The 19,018-nt window shown below is 34.3% G+C and overlaps 3 protein-coding genes across 4 annotated transcripts in view; 1 reads left to right on the top strand and 2 right to left on the bottom strand.

Moving 5' to 3' along the window:
- Positions 1-6,804: 6,804 nt before the first annotated feature.
- LOC136801166 (ras-related protein Rab-18-like) lies at positions 6,805-9,264 on the bottom strand. The gene is made up of 3 exons (XM_067057796.1): positions 9,173-9,264; positions 8,522-8,692; positions 6,805-7,399 (listed from the first exon to the last, which is right to left on the bottom strand). The coding sequence occupies exons 1-3, from the start codon at positions 9,182-9,184 to the stop codon at positions 6,905-6,907; spliced, it is 678 nt and encodes a 225-aa protein (XP_066913897.1). The 5' UTR covers positions 9,185-9,264; the 3' UTR covers positions 6,805-6,904.
- A 1,465-nt stretch (positions 9,265-10,729) lies between these two features.
- LOC136801165 (ras-related protein Rab-18-like) lies at positions 10,730-16,365 on the bottom strand. Of its 2 annotated transcripts, none has more exons than XM_067057794.1 (3): positions 16,274-16,365; positions 11,516-11,782; positions 10,730-11,319 (listed from the first exon to the last, which is right to left on the bottom strand). In XM_067057794.1, exons 2-3 carry the CDS (start codon positions 11,774-11,776, stop codon positions 10,825-10,827), a joined length of 756 nt encoding a protein of 251 aa, XP_066913895.1. In that variant the 5' UTR covers positions 11,777-11,782; positions 16,274-16,365; the 3' UTR covers positions 10,730-10,824. The 2 variants fall into 2 exon arrangements, with proteins under 2 accessions (XP_066913895.1, XP_066913896.1); XM_067057795.1 differs by having other exon boundaries at positions 11,516-11,777; positions 16,274-16,357.
- A 157-nt stretch (positions 16,366-16,522) lies between these two features.
- The window catches only part of LOC136801162 (5-oxoprolinase-like), a 39,668-nt gene continuing 37,172 nt past the window's right edge, over positions 16,523-19,018 (top strand). Inside the window, exon 1 of the mRNA XM_067057790.1 lies at positions 16,523-16,680. The gene's annotated coding sequence lies outside the window, so the exon portion shown is untranslated. The remainder of the gene's footprint in view (positions 16,681-19,018) is intronic.

Below are 19,018 nucleotides of genomic sequence, written 5' to 3'. Positions count from 1 at the left end.
CAATGTAATTTTTTTTTCGCCTGCGGCGCTTCGATTTATTTTACGAATTTTTTCAAAACTACTATCAACATTGAATTGCGAAAAGTCTAAGCAAGAGAACTGTTGTGTTGTATCCACCAGGGGTTAAAGAGGATGCTCACCCCCAAAATGAGAGATTGATTGAAACTGCTTGCTGTGGTTTTTGTGGTCTTATGCAGACTAACTTTCTCCTGTTTAGAATATCTTTTAAGCTGTTTGACCTTTCTTACACCAATTTTTTTTGCCTGCGGCGCCAGAATTACAAAGAACCCTTATTCCAGCCAACTTCCGAATTTTGGGGCCTCTTTCAGCCATTGATCTTTAATGGAGAGTAAAGTAAGACCAGTAAATAACAAGGAAATAGATATCAAGTTATCATTACCACCACACCTTCGTCTAGATAAAAGTTTGTTAGCTCAGATATTCCGGGCGTTACTTTCAACCAGTCACACTGCTCTTACAGTTTAATATTTTCACTTAATGGTGGAGGGCGCAAATAAGGACAAAAAAACCAGGGGCGCCAATTTCATAGTTTGCACCACCAAGAAAATTAACCCAGACCGCTACTGAGTTAGAATGATTCTTCTCAGCATTTTCTTTGATATATCAATGAAAAAGCTAACATAAATGAAACATTTTTTTTCTAAAAATGTGAATTACTTTTTACAAAGAATAAAATACGAATCTTAAAACATTCATTAGGAAAATTGTCCAGGTAGAATCAATTACAGACAGTTACAGACAGATACTAAACAAGTCAAAAGACATGCAACTATTTGTTTCAACCAATTTGAAATATAAATGAAACATAGTAGAACCAAACAGCATAAGAAATGCTATGAGCCAGAAACATAACGAGCAGGAACCAAAAATTGACAGGTAACAACGTACTTAGGAGTTTTTCCAACGGTTTAACAAAGGATATCGGGATCCAAAATTGTTTACATTAAATGGATTTACCAGTAATCTAGAAGCTGTAACAGCGTTGTGTAAAGGATGGAAGACGATAGGACGTAACGTGGTAATAGTATCAGTAGCGAGGCAATATTGATGAGCAGGAAGCAGGTATTAACAGGAAATAGCGTACATTCAGGACTTTTTCCAACGGCATGATAAGGGATCTCATGGACAAAATTGTTTACATTAAAAAGATATGCCAGTTATCTTGCAGTTGTAACAGCAATATCGTGTAGAAGTATGGAAAATCATGACGTAACGTGGTAATAGTAGCAGTAACGAGGTAATATTGCGTTGTTAATGTAAACGAATCCTCATTCATAAAAAGCTTAAAGGGAAAATAAGAAACATGAAATTAGATGATATGGCGGTCATCGAAAAAATGCTCTGTTCGCGTTGCAACGGGTGTTAAAAATGTATGCGGGCGGTCAAAAACATTCCCGGGTTTTTTTTTTTTTTTATGACGCCAGTAACTCAGGGGCGGGTGGTAACGCAAAACAATTTTTCGATGGTCGTCAGAGCAATTGAGAAAAAAGCTATACTTTAAAAGAAGAAATTGCTTTTCCCAGATTTTTTTCCGCATCTCTGCACCGGAAAATCAGCGGAAAATTTGATGCGGGCGGGTGACGCGAATAGAACAATTTTTCGATGACCGCCTATATGGTGATAGTGTACTGAAATTTCCTCAAAAATTGTTCACAAAAGTTCCTTTCAATCTTTGATAATAGGGAGGTTAAGTATCAAAGATAAATCTACGCGACGAACGGACCTTTTCTCTGCAAGATGGTAAGGGTAGCAAAGTAGATGTTATATCTTCTTTGTTTACAACGAAGATTTTCACGGTTTTTCGTTCTTGAACTGTTTTAGCCTGGATTCTAGAAAATGCAGGTCCACATGTTTACTGCAGGTTGTGGGTCAAAACCCGTCCGTTCGTCGCGTTGATTTATCTTTGATACTTAACCTCCCTAATAATTTCCCAAATAGTGCCTGGTAAGTATCAACAAGAACACAGGCTAAACATAAAAGATTAATAAAACCAAGTCTTATAAAAGTACACAAAGAAAAAAATATTTGTACTTACTGTCGAAGTACCATAACACAGGATCTTTAAGCATTCTTGTTGGGAGTAGAGTATGTTGAATGACGATTGTCGAATAAGTTTAGTTACAGTGGAATTTCGTTGCCAATTCAACCACCAACAATAATCACTTTTGTCCATATTCAATCATTGTTCTACTGTTTGGGTCGAAAAATGAATCAATCTAAATGTCTAAGACAGGAGACAGATTGTATAATTTGACTGTCAGCAAATTCACTGATTGGTATATGTATATATCTTGTTTATTCCGAAAGTCAAAAGTAAATGCGTATAAGTATTTTGACGAGAGCTTGAATTTAAAAAAACTTCCAGAAACTTCTTCATTCCATTTCCTGCATGTTGACCAATCGGGCAAAATTCTACAAGCGGAATAGAATCTACTGTCGAAAGCTGAGTAAAATGCCCGCGGCGCCTGCTATTATAAAGAAAAAGCTTTTAGGCTAGCAACTGCCGTCCCGAAAAAAAAACTGAACATTTACGGAAGAGACTAACTACGGGTAGGCTTGCGCGACAAAACAAAACAAAACAAAACACGCAAAAATTCGAGATTCCAGTCCAATATCTATGCGTGAAACTATAAGTGCCTCCTCGTCGCTGCGCTCCTGCGGGGGCAAAAAGCGATGCATTGTGGGATTGTTTAGGGAGTATTGCAATAGAAATCTTTTAGGAATTCTATTGTAATACTCCCGAAACAATCCCACAATGCCTCGCTTTTTTAGAAAAATCAAAAACTCCGATAAAATCTATTTGGTGGATAAGATTAGAATAATGCTAAATCTGGTGAAAATTTTTGTGTGAAATTCCGTATGTATTTTGTGAGTAAAAAAACCTGTGCTAAGACCAAAAAAAAGTCCGAATTTGGTTTAATGCGTGGAAATAAATTAGTATTGGCCGTAGATATTGTCCAATTGAAATATTTGCTGATTTGATATCTGAAAGTACAGTCGCTTCGATAAAGGGTGTTCTTGGCACGACGAATAAATACGATGAAATTAATTACTCCCGTGGGAGATTCAAACTTTCCTTGAAATATGGAAGTGAACTTTTTGTTCTTAAACACAAAATTGTGTCGTGTCAAGGAATATGTGAGAGCAAAGCTATCAAATTCATTTGTGACTTTTCTTGATTTTTTTGGTGAGGTGTTCTCACTAAATTTTTTGTTCGGATTTTAAGAAAACTCTTAAGAAAAATGTTTTCGAGGGATTTAACCCTCCTCGAGCTTTTCACATAAAAATAATTTGATTTTTTCTCTAACTATATACGGTGAAAATTGAAAAAATTGATTAATTTTTAAAGGCCAAATTTGAAATAGAATTTTTTCAGTTTTGACCAAAAGCTTAAGAAGCCAAGTTTAGAGCTGAGAAGGGTCACCATGCGATCCACCAAAACTGGCTTAATGATAAATTCGGGATTTTTAAGAGACTTTCATCTCAATTTTTCCATTCTCAACAAGCTTGCCAACTTTTAAAATTAGAAAAAAACTTTGGGCACTCAGGTTAAACGTACTCTTATGATAATATTCCACTCCTGCTTATCTTTCCAACAAGCACAAAACCACTATATAATTCGAATTCTATCAAAAGTTTTAGCTTTTTTTGTCTCCGCTGCAAGTTATATTGAGACAGACTTTAGATGAGTTTGAATCTCGGAGGAAAACTTAAAGTCTCATTCGGGAATTGGGTAAGTGCATTTTGATGAGACACACAATCAAAATTCTATGAAAAATCATTTATACGCTTTTTTTAAATAAGAAAATTTTTGAAGCCTTTGGATGTTCTTAATTATTTGAGTTTTTAAGCCTAAAAAAAACATGTTTTTCTTATTTTTTTCTTTATTGAAACATAAGCAGATAAGCACAGTGTACACTTCGAACATATATTACAAAATACTACTAAACATTAACATTAATATAGTCCCTCCCTCCGCTAGAAACTTAAGTTATATCCCCAGAGGTAATAGACTACGAAGAAAGGAAAAAGTGAAACAAGGTGTGATGTGGAGAGAGCTATGGTTGTATTAGACTAAAATAACGCACCACTGAACCTTCCAGATTCATGGATATATTCAACGACAGAAAGAATTATAGTTTGATTTGAAATTGAAGTCAAGTTTTCATCACCGTATAATAAAAGCCGACAAAAATAAGAAGGGTTTAGTGGGAGGAAAATAATACCTAAAGTCTTGTAGTTTGTCGAACAGAGATTGTCTTGCATAGGAATATATAGAGCAGTGCAGAAAAAAGTGCTGAGTATTTTCAACTGAGTTAGTTCGACAACCACAAAAAGGGTCTAAAGTATAACGAAAACCATGCCTAAATTTGTGCTCGTTGAGATGACTAAACCCTACCCGAAGTCGATTTAGAAAGGCTACACCTTGATTGTCAGAAACATCAAAACACGAGATTGTTTGGGTCTCAAAAATCTAAAAATTGCAATCTTAAAGGTCTTAACAGAAGGTAGATTTCTTATATCACCGCCCAGGACATTCTGGGATATACAGTTATACCCATTTTTGTCTCAGCTGCAAATTATTTTGAGACAGACAATCTAGTTTTAAAAATCTTATTTTTACCATTTTGGCGATATCTAACCGTTTTGGCCAAAGAAATAACCCCTTGAAAACCCCTAAATTCGATTAATATTACCATAGTTTTTACTCCAGATGTCAAATTTAAATTATTTTTGTTTCGATATTGAAAAAATACAAATCTAATCGTATGAAAAAATAAAAACTAAATAGAATAGAAAATATTTTTTTTAGAATATCATTACAAATAATAAAAGATAAAAGAAAAGTGTATTTTTATTCTACAATTCTTTGATTCTAACTATACATTTTGCCTGTAAAAAATATTATGCAAAACCCCTCACCCTAAGAAAAAGATTTGGAAAAATGCTTTTTTTCCCGATCACTTCAAAGCAACGGCCAATCATACCTAATTCAGGAAGTATAATGGTCTAAGGATAAGATTAGTTGTTACACAGTGTCACAATGAATTAAATCTTAAAGAGATAATTTTGACAATTACCTTATCGGGGAAAAAGATGTCGGAGTTTTATTTAGTCGGGGTTTTTTTTCGTCGGGGAAAAATTTCGTCACCTAGAGGCATTTTCGTCACTTTCCCCCAACCAAAATTTCAAATTCGTCACTTTTCCCCGACCAAATTTACAATTTAGTTACTTCCACCCGATTAAATTGTCCAAATGAAATGGTTTCCTTCACTAGCTCGAAAATAGATCTTGTAATTTGACGTTTAAAGCACTAATTTCGGTCAATAAAGGCGTAAAAAAATTGGATTTGAATTTTAGTTGGCGGAAAAAAATCGAGTAAAAGTTTTGGTCGGGTGATGAAATGTCGGGGAAAAATTTCGTCACCCCCTCAAAATTTCCGTCCCTTTCCCCCGACATTTTTTTCCCCGATAACGTATTATAAACCCTTCCTTAAAGAAAGTATAAAGATAAAAAATATATTCTACCACTCTTTCAAGTAGTTCAAGAAAGCAAACTTTATTTCAGATTGCTTATTCAATTTGTGCGTCTATGTAGAATTCGATCCACATCATTATTCCCTCAAATATCGTCTATATGAAATATCCAAAGCAATTTTGTTCAAGGAGCAATATAAATTTATGTCGTCTTTAGTAGGCTATTTCATTTTTTACGTACGCACTGTATCTAATGAACAAAAAGAACCTTACACAATTTAAAAAGTCTGTTCCAAAAAAATTGACAGTCCAAATATGAAAAGTAATATCTGTAATATAAAAAGGAAAATTATCAAAATGAGGTATTTCTTTTGATAATCTTTCTTTTTCATATTTCATCTTCATTTCCTATTTTTTTTTTAAAGATTTTAAAGTATCAAAATAATCCACATGGCATGGCCCCTTCACTTTTTTTCAGACTATTTTTTTTTTCAAAAGTGAAAAACCTGTTTTTATCCGATCAAATAGTCTTTTACAGGGTGTCCGGAAAAAAAGTATCGAGTTCGAACATGACTCTGAGTAGAAGGTTGTTGCGCGTGTTTAACAAAATGTAAGAAAATATATACAAACACAATAATTGTTTTTACAACAGTCATTATGATTAAAAAGAATTAACTTTCTTTTCAATTTTCATGACGTTAAAGTTATTGAGAATTGTTTTTGTAAAAGTTATTCATAAAAGATGTCTCATGACAATTAATATGACACAGAGAGAAATTTTGATAAACATTGCAAATTTAGTGAAACAACACACACAAGAACTTTCTTTTTATAAAAGTGGTACGACTCGATACTTTTTTTCCGGACACCCTGTATGTTGTTTAAAAGGTGTAAATAGCAAAAGAAAAAATCAAAAATTCATCGTCCAAGTTCAACCATGGTGGGCAACAATTTTTTCCCATAATTTGCCCCCTCACTTTAAAGGTGTCACCGGGGCCCATGTATCCAATGCACAAGTGTCTTTGTGTAATACCAATGTGTTTTACACCTTACTTTTTGATTGTACTTTAGACCTACGAACTTGCGCGATTTTCACGACTTTCACGTAATTCGATTTTTAACTTAAAATAAAGTATAAGATTTATGGCACTTTTTAGCCTGTTGAAGCCTCAAATGTCAAAAGAAAAAAATTTCAATCAAATTCAAGAATTATTTGTCCTTCTAAGCCAATTTTTATAAAATATTTTTTCGTTGAATTCGCTATTTAGTTTATGTCGTAAATACCGCGATTCTTCGGTCTCGCAAAACTTTGTGAACTCGCGAAAGTTTGTACGCCTTATTTACTCTTATTCTGGAGAGTCTAAAGTCTCCTAAACATTTCCTGTAGGACTGATAAAATCATTAACTCATTGAATACAACAAGGACACTTGTCATCTTTCTCTGAACTATTCGTCGTACTTTTGGTACTCGCAGATCTTTTCTCTCGAAGTTTTATAAATTGTTCATTATCAGGGGTAGTACCTTTCCCTTTAATGACGTCATGTAAATGTTCGAAAAATAATTTCTTTATTGGTTCAGGGTCACATTTTGCTGATACCTTTCGTCTTAATTTAAGTCTGTCACCCAATAAATTACTCCGATTCGCAACGAAAGTCTCTTCATCGCCTTCAGTGACTGCTATACGAGAAGGCGGCTCATCACATTTATTACGTATTAATATCATTTGAACATTCTCGAATTCACTACGATTTTTTAACTCCTCTAGTTCTCCGCCAATGTAGTTTAAACTTTCTTGATCTGTGGCATCATACACGAAAACAATAACATGTACTCCACGATAATATGTTCCGATTGTCATACTGGTGAAATGCTCACGTCCTGCAGTGTCGTTCAGCACTATCTGAAAATACATAATTAAAGAGATGACAGTTGGTTTAAGATATTTTACCTATATATTACTTCAATGATGCATATTGTGCAGAGGGGTCTGAACCACCCCCCCTATATCTGTATCCTCATATTTAAAAAAAGATTCGAACCCGCGATATTTACAGCAGCAGTCCACCATTCAAAACATTGAGTTTAAAGCCCGAAGGGCTAGAGTTCAATCTCTAACCTTTCTCAGGCAAGAAAAAGTTAAGCCTTAAAAAATGCGCCGTATTTTTGACGACAATTCCTTTGTTTACGATTGATATTTTTTTCGAAATTTAGCGGTAAATTTTAGTTTCAATCTGTCATTTGTGTAAAAACCAGGCGAGCCACTCAAGGCCGCACAACTTTGGTAGGATTTGTTGGCTTCAAATCCTACCCAAGAGATTGACTTCTAGCCCTTCGGGCTTATACTTCATTGATTCAAAACCAAAAACATTGAAACTTGACCCCCCCTATAAAGCACTTTTGGAAAAGTCGAATCCCCCTTAAAAAAAAGCAGCAAAGCCTCCAAATCTTTTTGATTAACCGGTAAAATTGTCTCAACTTTGGAAAAGAGTTAGACGAAAAGATTTGGAGTTTTCGCTTATGACTTTGGAACAAATCTACAGATCACAGATCACAACAATCTGAAGTCGCTGACCTCGTCCAAAGAACAACATGCACCACTCTTTGACTTTTTAATTTTATTGATGAATGCCATACAACCTTTTAGGAGCCCTATACTGGAGAATTGTAGAATCACAAAAAAAAGCAATCGCAACTGTTTTGAAATATAATAATCAAATTGTAAAAAAATTTTTGATTCGATGGTATACTTTAAAAAAAGATACGTCAATATTTTTAATATGTAAATATGTTGTGTATTTTAAAAGGAAAATTGAACTCTTTTTCCAGTTGTCAAACAAAGTTTTTTGTCTCAAACGGAAATGAACTATAAACAATAACATTGGCAAGATTTGTAAAATTTTGCAGAATTTCGTTGAATTTGGAGACGGGAAAACCTCACATGAGAACTTTGTACATTGTTCTTCAAAGCTAAAAATAGAATTAACAGAATGTAAAATAGATTATTTCAACAATCAATTATTACCTTCCCCAGACCATCATATTGATATTCAAAGAAGTCATTACTTGGGTTTTCATTGATGGGATTTCCAGAAATTATTTGAAAAATTGTAGTCTTGCCAGATTCCATTCGGCCAGCCAAACATACTTTGTAAATACCTCCTTTGGTCTCTTGCTTTTGATACGTGGCATTACCCTGAGAATAAACACAACAGTCATATCTCGATAATAATTCAAGCTACAACCTTTGTCCCCTAAGCTGGAAAATAGTGTATACCGCTCTTTATAGCTCTAATATTTCTCTAATTTGACGAAAAAATTATATTATCCTATAAAGATCGAATTAGAGGGACGCAACTATATAATACCAATAAGTTCATTTCTTGTTTCTTCAATTTTTACAAATTTGCTTAAAAAAAACCTTTCAAGGAAAATATTTTATCCCTTTTCTTGCTTCTTTCAAATTGATTCATTTAATTGACAAAGTTGGCAGTACAAAAAGCGATTTAAAATCAATATTTTAGTTCAGGACTGGAAGTGGTTTAATAGTGAAAATATGGCAAAAATATAATGATGGCTTTTCTCAGTTCTATTTCGTTTAATTCCTGAACATAAAAGTCAACTTTATTGGTTTTTTTTAACTTTCTAGAAAACAAAATAATTTTAATCATTTTACCTTCCAGGACATTTTGTTGGTTATTATCAGGTCTTTATCTTCAAAACGACCATGATCCAAATGAATAAAAAGTATCCATCATTTTTCATAAATTTGTATTGTTTTTATTTTATCTATTTTTCCACTGAAAGAATAAAATAATAAAATAAATCATTTAAATGGGGGGCAACAGGTAAAAATCAGTTCAAAGTGAGGCTTGATAAGCAAAGATAATGCTAGTTTCAAATGAAGAAACTCTCAGATGCCTAATAATAACGGGGGGGAGGGGGTTAGAAATTTTACATTTGAATGACTCCAAAATGGGGTAGACTAAATTTAGGCTATTTAGAATTTAAAGATTAAATAAACGTGGGAAAGCAGGGTCCTAGCAAGGTCCAGGGAGAGGATAAGAAAGTCTGAAAAATTTACAAACAGGTGGGAGACGTTTATCAATCAGAACCTGACAGTATGAAAGAGCTGTTGAGATATATATCTTTTTAAACATTATTTTTACCCTCAGGTAAGTAATAAACAGCTCCTTCTTGTTGAAATTTTGAACTTTTCCAACCTTTTGAACCTTATTGAGACCCCTGTTTATTAAAGCTGGAAAATACTTTTTTAGTTAAGCACACTTGGAAAAAATCGATTGCTAGCTAACATTATTCGTTAAGATGAGATTTTCACAGAGAATTAACTAATTTTACTTTATTTATCAGAGCCTACTTTTTATTAAATCTTATCCGAGTGGCGTTATTACCTCATACAAATGGTCATGGGAAAAGAAAAGTTTATTAATTCGTTAGTAATAAACCTATACACAATTCTTATTTTTTCTTTCTGACAAAACTTGAAATACGTTTTCTAAATTTAGCAATCTATTTATTCAAAAATAAAATAGATAAAGATTATCTAGATTAAATCAATATTTGTAAAAAGGAAAATCTTCATTTCAAGTTTCATGGAGAAGATATGGTTAACAAGTTCAAAGAAATAATTAATTTTTCAATGTAAACTATTTCAAGTAAAATATAGCTTCAAAATACAAAAGTTCTTTTTTAAAACTAAAGTTTAATTAAGAAAATCAAATAAAAATATGATTATAAATTTCCTAATTTCAGAGTGGCAACTAGAACGCAATAACACAAAATCATCATCAAATGATGTATAACTAATTAAGTAAATCAAAGATGACTAAAACAAAGTGAAAAATCTTATTTTTATCAATTCCTCTCAAGAGATTACCGTTCTGTTAAAAATAAGGTAGAGCACTGCATGACACGTAATAAAATGATTATAAATAAACAAAAATACTGTATGTGAATTTCATAAATAATAAAGATAGATAACTCTTAAAAGGATATTATAACTAAAATTTTAACTGAGTCATCACATTCACAAGCTATGGAAAGTCAATAAAGTCATTTTGTAGAGTGCTCTCATCAAATAGCCTGTCTTATAGAGCTAATAATATTAAAGAGTTAAAACATAACTTATTATCCTGTGCTTTCAAAAAGCAAAAATATAAAACAAACTAAAAATACTACTGCATTATTCTTTAAACTCTCCCAGAGTTTACCTTGTCATTTGCCATCCATGCAAAACACAAAGCAAAACCCCTGCTTCTGTAAACAAAATTCTGGAAGCTTTTTCTGAAGTAAATCTTTATGAAATTCTTATGATGTTGCACAATTGATCCTTTTCTTCTTCTTCTTTTTTCTGCCACCAGGGGAAGAGTCAGTTGCATCTAGCCCTTGTTGGGAATCACTAACAAGGCGATCAAAGGCCTTAACTTTGCTTTCTGATGACGGGAGTACTAGTAATTCTGGCAGTTCTTCTTTGAAGAATTCTAATATGCCTTCATTTGTTTTTGCAGAGGTTTCAACTACATGATCAATCTTTAAGCGCAATTTACTGTTTGCAAAAAATTCTTTTTGCTTAGCTAAAGGAATATGTTTTGATGATTTCTTATCAATTTTATTTCGCAATAAAACATATTTAGCATATGGAGTATAGTTATTTTTTTCAATTTTCTCCATTTCATAGCTCAAATAATCCAAAGAACTAAAGTCAGTGACATCATATATTAATACAACACAGTGTGCATTTCGGTAATGGTCCCCAAATGTCAGCGAGTCTATGTCTATAGATTCCGGATCTGATATAGAATACTGAAACGGAAAGATACAATAATGAAAAAGCTTGATTTGTGAATAAGAGGCTACAAGAAATATTGACATAAGATACGAGATTATGTTCTAATAAGAATATTTTCCCAACAATTAAAAAAGAAATAAGCGCTTTGTAGTTCAAGTCTACTGGCTTCAATGTTATATATTTTTTCTCTGATCATTTCCAAAATCTTACCTCTACTGTACTATCATTCTCATCTTTGAATTCAAAATTTGAAATGGGACAGTTTGGATCATCTTCTGCAAAATCCAATCCCTGAAGTCTCATAAAGATTGATGTCTTTCCAACTTTGCTTTTTCCACATAAACATATTTTGAATCTTGTTCCTGACACTTGTTTAGTATTTTTCCATCTACCGCTGCCAAACTTCACTGGCAATCCAATAACTTCACCGTCATCATAAGTACTGTTAGGACGTGATGAAGTCTTTGCCATACTAAACTAGAGAGGTATTTTTCAAATGGTTTGAAATCATGATAAGTCAAGGAAAGAAAAAGAGTACTTGCTTTTAAGGAATTACAGGAAAGGTCTATTGCATAAATCACGAAAAGGCAATAAAATAATGGTCAAATCTGCTATTCTTTTTATAGTCGTTTGGGAGAATGCAACGACCTATTGACTCAGTTCCCCATATTAATTACTCAAACACTTTGAGCTGGAAATCATCTGCTCCAATTTATGGAAATATAACCCTACTACCTCAGCTAATACTTTATAGGACGCAGTACGAGAAGATTTGCAGTGATATCGCATGCAAATTCGGGAGAATGCTAACATGCAGGCTGCATCATTTGAAAATTTCAGGCGTGTGGTCAATCACACTCCTAAAACCTTAATTTTAGTAATTTAGGCGTGTGATAAGGAGTGCTATGCACAACTTTCAGTTGTGAAACTTACTTTATGGGGTGTGATTGATCGCACTCCTCAGACATTTTAGGTGTGTGTGGAGGTGTGCGCGTGCTATCGCATGCCTCAAATGATGCAGCCTGAACATGCCAATTTGAACAAAACTTATTCATAGGTCATATCTAATTTCTCGCTTCCTTTACTTATCCCATTGTATCCACTGAAGTGTGGAGTAATAAGTTATGCAATAGACCGTTGTGGTCTCCCAAGAAACTATTATAATCTTTTTTTCCCTCTGATGAATGCAATAGTTGTTTAGGAGAACGCGATAGTCTGAATAACAAATTACTCTAAATCATCTTGTCTCTAGGTACCGTCAACTGCTCTAACTTGGGACGATTGGTCAAAACATGGGACTGTTGATATTCTGGTCTGTATTTTCACTTACTGTTAAATCTCTTTGACAACAAGTTTGTTTTGCTACCTAGCCACCAAGTTAATCAATCATACTTTCTGTCATAACATGTCACGATAACTTTCACTGATAGATAGCGCGCCCTTTTTAACTTTTTTTTTATTCAAAATGACCAGACGCCGATTGGAGAATAAGAGAATGCCCACTGCCTAACCGCTTTATCGCCTGATGGGATTAACAAATATGAGTATTTAACTTGCCACGCGAGTGACGTCAAACGCTCCATTGTTTTGCCACTAACTTGGTCTTCTTTTTTCCAGACATTTGCATGTGTTCCACTATGGGATTTTTTTCATATTTCGATTTAAAGCCTACTCGGTGCGAAAGAGAAATCATGTATTTTTTAATACGTCCTTCATTAACTCAAATCAAATGACTTTCTGACTTTGGAGGTTTGGTGAAATGGTGGCTGAATTGCTGTTTGTCAGATAGTCCCAAGTTAGAGCAGTTGACGGTAACTGGTAACAGCTGTGTTGTAAAAGACAAATCAATTATATGACATTATCATACTATAAAAATGTATGCTGGAATTGTCAGTTATTCAAAAGAGCGTGGCGTTCTCCGAAAAGACTGTCACCTGGATTTCAGATAATGACATGACCCCTGAATCCTTCAATGATTGTGTAATTCTAGAAAAATGTATGAAAAAGCCCCTCTATGGAAAATTATAATCAGAAATCTTCAAAACCTTGTTTATAACCACATCTTAAAAGCTAGAAGAAGGAGAGGTAAGGAGAAGTCTTGAGTCTACAATCAAACCCTTCTCCATGACCATCATTCTCCCCCAAACCATCAGGTTGTATTTAGCTATTTCAGGTGTCAGGTTCTTGTTGCTCCGGCCTAGGAGCCTTTAATTCTCTCTTCCGACAACAACGACGTTCAAGGTCAAGACATTTTTTTTTGTTTATCTAATCCGATGATCTATTCCGATTTAACAAAAACGGATTATCTGGATTTCGATAATATTGCGAAAGTATAAGATGGCTGCCGAAAGTGGGCTTACTGCAAATCTCAGTGAAAGATATCATTTTCATCATTATTCATGATGTTTTGTAGTTAACTAGGCTAGATGTTTTGGACATGATTTATGAGAAGTTTGATGCATACTGGTCTATAACAATGTGGAAAGACTTTGGAGAAATTTTGGCCTTGAATCGTAAGCTGCTCGAGTGCTTAAAATCTTACATATGGCTAACTTCTCTAGTTTTATGGACGCACAAAACCATAAGACTCTGTAACTTGACAATGGAATGAAACTTTCAAACACACATCCATTGGAATTCGAAAGAGAATACTAAAATTACAACATTACAGTGCAAATTTAAAAACGATCTGAGCAGTTTTTGTGGTGTTATGTGTATGGCTGAAAATGATGCTGTTTTGTATTCATCATTTTTTGACTTGGCGACCGTTTCTTTTGATTTTTCAAACCTGACACAGATATTTTACAAACATATCGCTATGAGAATTCAATAAAGGATACTAAAACACAATTCCTGTGTAAATTTGAACAAGATTGGAAAAAATTTCACAGTATTATGGCTGAAAATGATCGTTTTTGGACTTTGTCGTAATTTCATCACGGCTGGCGACCGTTCCTTTTGATTTTTCAAACCTGACACAGATATTTTACAAACATATCGCTATGAGAATTCAATAAAGGATATTAAAACACAATTCCTGTGTAAATTTGAACAAGATTGGAAAAGATTTCACAGTATAATGGCTGAAAATGATCGTTTTTGGACTTTGTCGCAATTTCATCACGGCTGGCGACCGTTCCTTTTGATTTTTCAAACCCGACACAGATATTTTACAAACATATCACTATGAGAATTCAATAACGGATACTAAAACACAATTCCTGTGTAAATTTGAACAAGATAGGAGAAATTTTCACAGTATTATGGCTGAAAATGATCGTTTTTGAACTTTGTATCGTACCGTCAACTGCTCCAACTTGGAACAAGTGTACGCAACATGGGACTTGTTGATATCTGGTCTGTATTTTCACTTACTGTAAAATCAAAAGAGAAATCGTGTATTTTTTAATACGCGGTTCATTAAACTCAAATATAATGACTTTTGAGGTTCGGTGAAATGTTGGTGGAATGGCCCTCCCATGTTGCGTAAGATAGTCCCAAGTTGGAGCAGTTGACGGTAAGTTCATCGCGGCTGGCGACCCTTCCTTTTGATTTTTCAAACCCGGCACAGATTTTTCACAAACATATCACTATGAGAATTCAGTAAAGGATACTAAAACACAATTCCTGTGTAAATTTGAACAAGATAGGAGAAATTTTCACAGTATTATGGCTGAAAATGATTGTTTTTGGACTTTGTCGTAATTTCATCACGGCTGGCGACCGTTCCTTTTGATTTTTCAAACCCGGCACAGATTTTTCACAAACATATCACTCTGAGAATTCAGTAAAGGATACTAAAACACAATTCCTGTGTAAATTTAAACAAGATAGGAGAAATTTTCACAGTATTATGGCTGAAAATGATCGTTTTTGAACTTTGTATCGTACCGTCAACTGCTCCAACTTGGGACGAGTGTACGCAACATGGGACTTGTTGATATCTGGTCTGTATTTTCACTTACTGTAAAATCGAAAGAGAAATCGTGTATTTTTTAATACGCGGTTCATTAAACTCAAATCTAATGACTTTTGAGGTTCGGTGAAATGTTGGTGGAATGGCCCTCCCATGTTGCGTAAGATAGTCCCAAGTTGGAGCAGTTGACGGTAATTTCATCGCGGCTGGCGACCCTTCCTTTTGATTTTTCAAACCCGGCACAGATTTTTCACAAACATATCACTATGAGAATTCAGTAAAGGATACTAAAACACAATTCCTGTGTAAATTTGAACAAGATCGGAGAAATTTTCACAGTGTTATAACTGAAAATGATATTCTTTGGACTTTGTCGTAATTTCATTGGTTTGGGCGACCGTTCATTTTGAAGATTTTTCAAACCCGAAACAGGTTTTTTCCAAACATACCACTATTTATTACATATACACACTATTGTACCATTTTATTTGGTTTATCCTACTCTCCCCCAAGTATTATCCCAACAGAAAAAATAATGCTTAGCTAAAAGCCTGTGGCCTCTAATTTGGCTATTTTTCTCCCCGAAATTTTATCTGGACAATCAAATCATGAACTTGGAAATATTGACTGACTTCTAAATGTTTATCTCATTTAGCTCCAATTTTGAACTTTTTAGTCAAGGATGAGTTGGCGGGGGGTGGGGTTGGTTCTTTAGGCAAGAAAGTATATATGTGTAATCACTTTAAAGAGCTAAACTTCCAGCTGGTTTATTTATTCGTTAAGATTATTTCTCATACTCGCTCTGCAATAGAACTTTTTCTTTGCTTCCTGATCTGTTCTGATTAGCAGTTTGTGGGCAACGTTCTAACACAACTAACTCAACAAGCTCATCTTTCACATCTTTTAATCTCTTAAGCCGGAGCTTCCAGCACAGCTGGTTTATTTTTGTTTGTCAAAGGGTACCTTGTCACAGGGACAGACTGTTGACAACACCAATAGACTATCTTACTATACTAAAATCAAAATGCAAGAAACAAGAAATGTGTTTATACCTTTACATCATACTTTTTATGGATGTGACCTTGTATTGTTGGAGTAATATTTGGTTATGAAGTAGGCAGAATTACAGAACAAACACGGTTATAGTCATGTCATAACTGCTCAAAGTGCTGACTCAACATCCAGACAACACAACCCACTTCTAAATTTTAATTTTTCCAATGTTGTTTTGATATGACTGGACACACTTACTTAGAAATAACCAATCTCGTTTATAAAAAAAACTTATTACGGAAACTCGACCACGGAACATAAACAAAAACAAACCCATGTGGAAAGCTGAAAACAGCGTGCTTCTTCATTCTTCGTGCTACTATTTTTCACCTCACCAGCTCACTGCACAGACACAGACAACACAGAAGAGGGTCCTGATAGCACAGTGAAGATATCGACACAAAAGGTACTGGTAGTCTTTTTTCCAATTTTGATATTTCTTCCCAAATCTACCTTAACCAGCTGTAGCTTAACATAAAGAAGGTAGAAACTAGGGGAACTTTTCTTTTGTACAGATATCGATATATTTAGCTACATGCTAGAAATATTTATCCAGGAGGATGCCAATAGACCTTTTTTCAAAGAGGACGTCCTGTTGAATAATTATGTAGTCCAGCCATAAAAACAATGACAGATAATTACTGTATCATGCATATTGTAATAATTATGCATGGTTTTATCATTGATTTTCTGCTGGACTACATAATTATTCAACAGAGTGGCCTCTTTAAAAAAAGGTCTATTGAAAATTTTGATTAAAGTCTAGGCTACGTTATACCTTCTTTCGTAATTGCAATTTGATTGTCGAACGCAATCGAATCTCAATCAAATGGCAAAATCCTGGGTAATATTCGATTGCGTTCGATTGCGTTCCAGTTACGTTCGATTGGGATTTGATTATGTTCGATTATTTCGATAGATATTTTTTCAAAGAGGCCACCCTATTGAATAATTATGTACCGTGAGATTGGGTAACTTGCATCAGTGGAGGCTAACATGCATAGCCCTCAAATGAAAGACCTGGCTGGTCATTAAAATACCGTGAGTGGTCCTAAATCCGACAGCCCTGCCTAAATCCGACGTGGTCTTTCAAAGATAAAAACTAAAATAAAAAAAACTTTTTGCTGTGACGCAACGAAAATACCAAAGTGTCAACTAAACTGGGAAATTTGATACAGTAAACCAGTTGAACCAAATAATTAACAATAATTGCTTCTTATACGAAACATAATTTTTTTTGCAATATGTCAAACATCATAAATGATAATAAAAGGTAATTACATTCAGACTTTTACGACTCACACTTTTTAATTACATTATTGACATTGCCATCTTGTTAGATGTTTTGAATTTGTTTTGAGAATTCTTGCAATAGTTCAACTTGGAGAAGGAGTGTTTGTAAACATAGAATTTTTTTTCATAACCTTTATTTGGGGGGTCGGAATTAGGCAGGGCTGTCGGATTTAGGACCACTCATGGTACAACTACGCAGCTCCGCTCGCAGCTCTACTCTACCATTTATGTTTTGATTTAATTTTGTATTTTAATGACCAGCCAGGTCTTTCATTTGAGGGCTATGCATGTTAGCCTCCACTGATGCAAGTTACCCAATCTCACGGTAGTCCAGCCATAAAAACAATGATACAGCCATGCATAATTACTGTAGCATGCATATTGTAATAATTATGCATGGTTTTATCATTGTTTTTCTGCTGGACTACGTAATTAGGGGCCATCGACATTCGACTTTCGAATTTTTTAACGGCATTTGGCCGTTATGGTTCTGACCCCCTCCCCCCTCTACGTTAACAGCCATCAAATTCTCTAAAGTTAAAAAATTGTCAAAAATCGATGAAACTCTAAATTTTTGCGCGCGCAGCGCGTATCTCGTTTGGTAAAATGTGCGCGCGATATACTAAATTGCCCTATATGGCTAAACTTTTTTGTTTCGTGCATTGCTACATGACTCTCGTGTTTCCTCAGATCGCTCCGTTTTCGCACTAAATCCTCATATTGCAGCAAGAGAACTTCTATGATTGGTTTGTTTTCCCCGTTTTCCCGCGCGTTTATTCGGTTGCTATTGCCTACCTACAAAAAACTTTCTCTTCTTGCCAGCATAGTCCTTCTTCTGCTGGTTCAAGAACAAAGAGAGTTGTCTACACCCTTCTACATGATGATTAAACTGCTGTCAGGCTGTTGCCAAACTATAGCCTAGGGAAGTACCACCTTCGTACAACAACTGTTGCTCCTTCACAATTTTTCTTTGGTTTTTGTGCTTTATAAAGAGTTGAATTAGATCATGATTTTTGTGTGATTGTCACAACACAAGAAATAGTTAATGATGATGAAGTTTTCTTATTATTCCTTCCTGTTGAAAAAAACAGCATGATGGTATTGTCAACTTTCAGAACAAACTAACTGCAGTTTTGCCTTTTTTCCCTGTATATTTACATAAATTATGGTGACAAGGTAAGTGACTGAATATGCCTGAATATTTGTGGATAAATCTGAAAAGTAAACACTGACTGTCAGCATCAAAGAAGAATCGTTTATTGTCCTTTGTTTTCAAGTTATCCAAGTAAGTAAGTATAAAAATTTGAACCTGGTAGCAAAATTGACGGATTATTGATGATTGAATTTTACTTGGTGCTTCTTCTACACTACAACAATAATGACACTCATCCAGTCATCTGGTAAGTGAAACCTCTTTGAGAGGGAAATTCTAAAATTCTAAAACTTTTGTC

The sequence above is a fragment of the Clytia hemisphaerica genome, unplaced genomic scaffold (assembly GCF_902728285.1).
Source record: "Clytia hemisphaerica strain Z4C2 unplaced genomic scaffold, Clytia hemisphaerica genome assembly, whole genome shotgun sequence".
In the NCBI taxonomy this organism is placed as follows: domain Eukaryota; kingdom Metazoa; phylum Cnidaria; class Hydrozoa; order Leptothecata; family Clytiidae; genus Clytia; species Clytia hemisphaerica.
This window is presented reverse-complemented; position numbering and strand designations above follow the sequence as displayed.

Bases quoted from the DNA above. Each gene is read 5' to 3' on its own strand.
- LOC136801166 (XM_067057796.1), bottom strand. The intron at 7,400-8,521 runs GTAATAATTGAT...ATGTATTTTCAG, and splicing joins AATATGATGGTCTGGGGAAG to ATAGTGCTGAACGACACTGC.
- LOC136801165 (XM_067057794.1), bottom strand. From the start codon at position 11,776: ATGGCAAAGACTTCATCACGTCCTAACAGTACTTATGATGACGGTGAA. The intron at 11,320-11,515 runs GTAAGATTTTGG...TTTCCGTTTCAG, and splicing joins AGAATGATAGTACAGTAGAG to TATTCTATATCAGATCCGGA.